The sequence below is a fragment of the Leopardus geoffroyi genome, chromosome C3 (genome assembly GCF_018350155.1).
Source record: "Leopardus geoffroyi isolate Oge1 chromosome C3, O.geoffroyi_Oge1_pat1.0, whole genome shotgun sequence".
Classification (NCBI taxonomy): domain Eukaryota; kingdom Metazoa; phylum Chordata; class Mammalia; order Carnivora; family Felidae; genus Leopardus; species Leopardus geoffroyi.
In genome coordinates this window covers 1,299,822-1,306,108 of record NC_059338.1, presented here as the reverse complement: position 1 = coordinate 1,306,108, position 6,287 = coordinate 1,299,822, and the positions used below count along the sequence as shown (strand labels likewise).

The following is a 6,287-nucleotide window of genomic DNA, read 5'->3' as shown; positions in this document are numbered from 1 at the left end:
GGACGAGGGGGAGGGGACGGCCGGGGGAGGGGGGCGCGGGGAGGCAGAAGGGGAGACCGCGGTGGCCCGGAAAGCCGCTTTCCGACACCCAGCCGTTGCGCGCGCTTGCTCTTTAAATACTCGGAGTGCGCGGCGCGGAGCCGTCGCCGTGGCGACGCGTGTCCCAGCAACCGGACTGAATGGCTGTTGCCTGGCAACGCCGGGGCAGCGGTTTTGGGACCGCCCACCTAGATGCCCGCGCCTTCTCGGGCGGCCGGGCGGGGGGCTTCCGCGCCCCTCGGGCCTCCGCGCGTAGCCGCGGCCCCGCTTCCTTGCACCCCGCCGCCCCGAGGGGTTGTGAAAGCTCCGTTTCCAGTCTGTACCCGCGGCGACTGGGAACGGTTTTCCTAATGGGGGCGTAGCTGGGGGGGGGGGAGGTAACCTCTGGGGGGGGGGCCCGACCCCCACGCTCCACGTGCGCGGCGCCCAAGCGTTTGCGCCCTTCGTTCTTCTCGCCACCCCCCCCCCCGCCCAATCACGCACCCCCCCATACAGTCCCCGGGTCACACCGTGTGCCTGTCTACCCCCAATGCCACTCTGGGCCCCCAAATACCCTTCGGTTGCCCCACCTACTCTCTGCCGCCCACATGCGTCACTAACCTGCCCCGTTTCCCCTCCCACATTCCGCTGTCCTCTCCCACATATTTGGGTGCCCCTTCCTCGTACCTCGGGACCCCACCCACTGAGCGCCGTCTCCTCCAGACACCGCCCCCACGCGCCCCGGGGTCCCCCTCTTGCCGCCAGCCCCTCCCGTCGGTGGAGCGGAGCGTCCCTGCCCTCCGCGTCTGAGCCCCAGACCTGCGCGCCGGGCCCCTCGGGCCGCCCTCGGGCACGCCGCCCCCTCCGGCCAACCGGGCGCCCGGGGTCCCCGCGCGCTGCCGCCAGGGGGCAGGAGAGCCCCGCCCGCCGCGAGCCGGAGCCCAGCTCCGGGGCAGGAGCAGGAGACACCCCGGGGTGCCGCGGAGCCCAGGTTTCGGCCCGCGTCCAGTGGGACTTCTTCCCCGCCCCCTCCTCGGGAGGCAGCCAAGGCGGGAACGCGGGCCCTGGAAAGCCCGGCAGGGGCGGGGACTGTGGGTTTCGGTGGATCTGCGCGCGGAACCCTGCAGGGAGCGGCGATTCCGGGAAGTGGCGGGGGGAGGGGGTCCAAAACTGGCCCCCGGCCCCCCCTTTCTCGAGCCTGCTCGCCTCCCCCCGCCAAGCCCCCACGGTGGGGCTTCAGGGGGCCCGTTGAGAATGGGGAGCGGGGTGAGGGACGCGAGGGGGAGCTTCCTCGGCCCGCGGTCCGGGACCCTAACCCGGCCCACTTCCTCTGCCCCTTTTCTCACCTGGGCTGTTGCCCGGAGGCCAAAACTAGAGCCGAGGAGGCCCAGGTCCTCGGTTCCCCCCCACCCCCCACCCCTGCTCCTCTTCTGGGGCCGGGCAGTGGCCGGCGATGGGAGCACCCGCGGGATGTCAGAGGGTGGAGTGATCGGAGCCCACGTACCCCACCTGAGGGGCCAGGAACGGTTGGGGAGGAGGAGGAAGAGGTAGGAGGTAGGGAAAGGGGGAGGGGGCGGGGTTTTGTCACCTGTCACCTGCTCCGGCCGAGCCTAGGGCGGGCCGGGGACCGGTATAAAGCAGCAGGCGCCACCTCACACGCAGCTCCTTCCCGAGTGTGTTCCGCCCCCTCCCCACCCAGCTCGCCACCACCATGACGCCGCGCTTCCTGGCCCCTTGCTTCCTCCTGCTCCTTACAGGTGAGGGGCACAGCCGGGGAGGGGGCTGCCTTGCTCGTGTGGTCTTCTCAGCGTTTGCCTCAGGTCTCTTTCCTCGCAGATGGCATCCCCGGGGGCGCCCGGTCTGTGCCAGAATACAGGAGGGCGGCCAAGGACAGACAAGAGCCGGCCCCTCGCCCCTGGGGAGAGCTGGTGCCAGAGGCATAGACAGACCTGAAGAGAAGTCTGGGGAGGTGGGGGGGGAGTGGGGGGGGGTCAGGAGACATAGATCTTAGGAGCAGAGAAATGGACAGCTAGGAGCAGGGGTGTGGGGGGAGAGAGAGGTTGCCAGCCAGGAAGGAGGAGGAGGGCCCGACCAGGATTGGCCCCACTCCGAATCTTCTCGTGCCATTGCTTCTCAGGAGGCCAAAGGATGTCTTTCGTCCTTGTTCTGATTTGACCCCAACCCAGACCTGTCCCCTCAACCTCTTACACTTATCACTGCAGCCCAAGACACCGCTGGCACCTCGTCCCTGACCATCAGCCCTACCTCAAGCTCGGCCTCCGCCCCAGGACTCCCTGACACCTCGCCCCTGACCACCACTGACAGGTCGTCCCTGACCACCACTGACACCTTGTCCTCGACCACCACTGACTCCCCGTCCCCGACCACCACTGACACCTCATCCCTGACCGCCAATGACACCTTGTCCTCGGCCACCACTGACACGTTGTCCCCGACCACCACTGACATGTCCCTGACCACCAATGATACCACGTCCCTGACCACCAACGACACCTTGTCCTTGGCCACCACTGACATGTCCCTGACCACCAATGACACCACGTCCCCGACCACCACTCACACCTTGTCCCCAACCACCACTGACATGTCCCTGACTACCAATGACACCACGTCCCTGACCACCAACGACACCTTGTCCTCGGCCACCACTGACACCTTGTCCCTGACCACCACTCACACCTTGTCCCCGACCACCACTGACGTGTCCCTGACCACCAATGACACCACGTCCCTGACCACCACTCACACCTTGTCCCCGACCACCACTGACATGTCCCTGACTACCAATGACACCACGTCCCTGACCACCAACGACACCTTGTCCTCGGCCACCACTGACACCTTGTCCCCGACCACCACTCACACCTTGTCCCCGACCACCACTGACGTGTCCCTGACCACCAATGACACCACGTCCCTGACCACCACTCACACCTTGTCCCCGACCACCACTGACATGTCCCTGACTACCAATGACACCACATCCCTGACCACCAACGACACCTTGTCCTCGGCCACCACTGACACCTTGTCCCCGACCACCACTCACACCTTGTCCCCGACCACCACTCACACCTTGTCCCCGACCACCACTGACACGTCGTCACTGACCACCAATGACACCACGTCCCCGACCACCAACGACACCTTGTCCCCGACCGCCAATGACACCGCGTCCCTGACCACCGCTGGCACCTCATCCTTCACGAGCAGCCCCGCCAGCCACAGCGCCAGGACCACCACCAGCGCCACTAAGCACAGTGTGGAGCCCGTCACCTCCTCCCATCATAAGACTTCTCCCCAGTTGTCCATTAGGATCTCCTTTTTCTTCCTGTCCTTTTCCATTTCGAACCTTCAGTTTAACTCTTGTCTGGAAGATCCCAACACCGGCTACTACCAGGAGCTGCAGAGAAACATTTCTGAGTGGGTGAGTGGCTATTTTTTCTCTGTCGTGCTCCCCCAGCAGCAGCCCCAAGACCGCCTGAACGGTTTGCATCAAGCCTTAATCCCGCCCCTCTCACCCAGTTTTTGCAGGTTTATAATCAGGAAGATTTTCTGGGCCTCTCCAACATCAAGTTCAGGTACAATTCCGGGCGTGGGCCCTGTGGGGAGGGTGGAAGTTGCCGCCACTGTGGGGAGGCTGGCGCACTCACAGCCCCGGGGTGGTGGGGAGGGGGGGATTGCTGGCCCGGACGCTGGGACTCCTGGCTGAGTTCTCTTTCCCCGGGAGCAGGCCAGGATCTGTGATGGTAGAATGTACCCTGGCCTTCCGACAGGGCACCACCGATGCCCTCAACGTGAGGACACGGCTTGAGGAGCACAGAGCAGAAGCAGCCAGATACAACATGTCCATCTCGAGTGTCCGTGGTGAGGCCCCCGCCTCCCGGGCCCCTCCCTCCCGCCTCTTCCCCAGGGTGCTGGGAGGGGAGGGCCACCTCCCTGGGACAGTATTTTGACCGCTGCTTTTCCTCGTAGTACGTGACGCGTCATTTCCTTCCGCTGCTGGGTCTGGGTCTGGGGTACCCGGCTGGGGCATCGCCCTGCTGGTGCTGGTGTGTGTCCTGCTGGCACTGGCCATCGTCTATCTCGTTGTCCTGGTGAGTGTGTGGCCTCCAGCCCTGACCACGGCTGCCCCGCTGGAGGGAACTCCACGGCCCCCCCTGACACCCTGTTTCCCCAGACCGTGTGTCAGTGCCGCCGGAAGAACTGTGGGCAGCTGGACCTCTTTCCGCCCCGCGATGCCTATCACCCTATGAGCGAGTACCCCACCTACCATACCCACGGGCGCTACATCCCCCCTGGGAGTACCAGACGCAGCCCCTATGAGGAGGTGAGGGTGGGGCTCGCGGTGCTCGGGCTGGACACGGGCTCTGGAAGGATGCTTGCAAAGCCCGGAGAACTTGGAAGGGAAAGGGGGTGCGGAGGACGAGTCACAGGGCCTGGCGAGCATGGGGTCAGAGGTCAGAGGAGGCCTGGGGAGGGGACCTTGGGAGGAAGGGGACCTCCAGGGAGAGGGTCCCCACTACCGGCGGCTCCAGTTAGCGTTCCCTGCTGTGCCGAACGGGGATCTCAGACATGAAGCGGGTGAGGCTCCGTGCCCAGGGGAGCCCTTCCCGCGGGGACTCACAAGGGAAGAGGCACCTGTGCCCCGCCTCCCCTCCAGGCTCCTGAGAGCGGAGAGTAGATTGAGAAAGGCCGGCAGGAACGTGGGCTAGGAAGCCTCGCCAGGCGAGCCTGGGCGCCACGGGCCTCCGGCCTCTGGAGGAAGCGAGGACCCCTCCTCCCCCTCGGCTCACCTGGCCTTTCTCTCCAGGGCCTGGTAAATAATTACTCGGGCCACCTGGGGCTGGAACGCCACTCCAGGTGGGGGAGGGGAGTTTCCTTCCCTTGACCCTGTTTTCCTTCGCCCGCGGACTTCCTTCCCCCAGTTTTGCGGAGACACGCATACACCTGCCGGGGCTGGAGGCACAGAGGATGGAAGGAGACAGACGGGAGCAGTAGGCGAGGGCAGGGGGGCTGCTGAGAGCCCAGGGGAGGGAGTGGAGGGGAGCGGAGGGAGGAGGAGAGGCCCCTGTTTACGGTCACCTGGCTGCCAGCGGGGCGGCAGGTGTTCTTCCAATTAACCCTTCCAGAGTTAGTGAGAGTCTCGGGCCTGGCACCCCGCCTGGGGTGGGACCCACAGCCCCGGGAGGCGCTCTCAGCCGGCGTCTCCCCCACCCAGGTCTCCGCGGGCAACGGCGGCGGCAGCCTCGCTTACGCGAACCCGGCGGCCACCTCTGCTGACTTGTAGGGCGTGTTGCCTGCCCTCGCCCAGCCGGTGCCAGCTGCCTCCCCCGGGCTCCTTGCTGCCAGGCCTCTCCTCTCAGCTCCGTCCCGGGCTGGTGAGCTGGCAGTTCAGCCTGGGCCACTCACAGGCCCCACCACGTCCCCTCACCGGCCTCGGCCCTGCCGAAACCCACTGGGGCCCCTTGGGGACAAGCCTGGGACAGCGGCTCCCAGGAAAACAGGCCCAGAGAGCCCTGAGAGGGAAGTGAGCCCCAGAATGTGGCTGAATAAAACGTGGACCCCCTCTGTGCTGCCACCTTGGGATCTGTCGTCTGTGGCCCCTCGTGACCATCTGCGACCCGTAGATGAGGGCGCCGAATGTGGGGAGGGGACCTGGAAGGGGTCTTTGCAGGGGATGGTGGGGGGAGGAGGCAAGAGGTGGGGTTCATCTGGAAAGCAGGAGGCGTGGTGAGGAGACGACATTGGGGTGCCGGTCACCTCTTCGCATCCCTGGCGGCGCAGGAGGAAGGAGGAAACGAAACCGAGGCGGCTCTGAGGCTGGCGTGACCCGGCTCCACCTGCACCCGCGGCTGTCCTCACCCCTCTCCTGGGCTGGGGGCTGGTGGCGGCCACACCCTCGCCTCCCCTTGGCCCCGTGCCCCTGGCGGCTCTATTCTTAGCGTCCCGGGGTGTGAAGTAAGCCCCTGGGCGGCGATAACGCAGGCAGAGTCAACACGGCCACCACGATAAGCTGCATCAGATCCCAGATCCGGAGGTGCTGGCGCCAGGCCCGGCCCCCTCCCTGGCCAGCGGGGTCGACTCCAGGCGCCCCGGGAATGGGGAAGTGGTTCTGCTTCCCTGACCCCTTCGGGCCCAGGCACGGGGCCTGCCCTCTCGCCACATCCCCTGGGGCCCTGGGCCCCCCGCCGGGCCGGCAGCCACCAGGGCGGCGGGTCCCCTGAAGGCCGCCGTCAGCCTGGGTC

At 66.4% G+C, this 6,287-nt stretch overlaps 1 protein-coding gene across 2 annotated transcripts; it reads left to right on the top strand.

Moving 5' to 3' along the window:
* The first annotated feature begins 221 nt into the window (after window positions 1-221).
* Window positions 222-5,620, top strand: MUC1 (mucin 1, cell surface associated). Of its 2 annotated transcripts, XM_045454324.1 has the most exons (9): window positions 222-354; window positions 1,718-1,775; window positions 2,241-2,422; window positions 2,636-3,466; window positions 3,565-3,620; window positions 3,773-3,906; window positions 4,015-4,136; window positions 4,220-4,369; window positions 5,261-5,620. In XM_045454324.1, exons 1-9 carry the CDS (start codon window positions 232-234, stop codon window positions 5,327-5,329), a joined length of 1,725 nt encoding a protein of 574 aa, XP_045310280.1. In that variant the 5' UTR covers window positions 222-231; the 3' UTR covers window positions 5,330-5,620. The 2 variants fall into 2 exon arrangements, with proteins under 2 accessions (XP_045310280.1, XP_045310279.1); XM_045454323.1 differs by having other exon boundaries at window positions 2,241-3,466.
* The last annotated feature ends 667 nt before the right edge of the window (window positions 5,621-6,287 follow it).

Bases quoted from the DNA above. Each gene is read 5' to 3' on its own strand.
- MUC1 (XM_045454323.1), top strand. From the start codon at position 232: ATGCCCGCGCCTTCTCGGGCGGCCGGGCGGGGGGCTTCCGCGCCCCTC. The intron at 3,467-3,564 runs GTGAGTGGCTAT...CCTCTCACCCAG, and splicing joins AGAGAAACATTTCTGAGTGG to TTTTTGCAGGTTTATAATCA. The intron at 4,137-4,219 runs GTGAGTGTGTGG...CTGTTTCCCCAG, and splicing joins TCGTCTATCTCGTTGTCCTG to ACCGTGTGTCAGTGCCGCCG.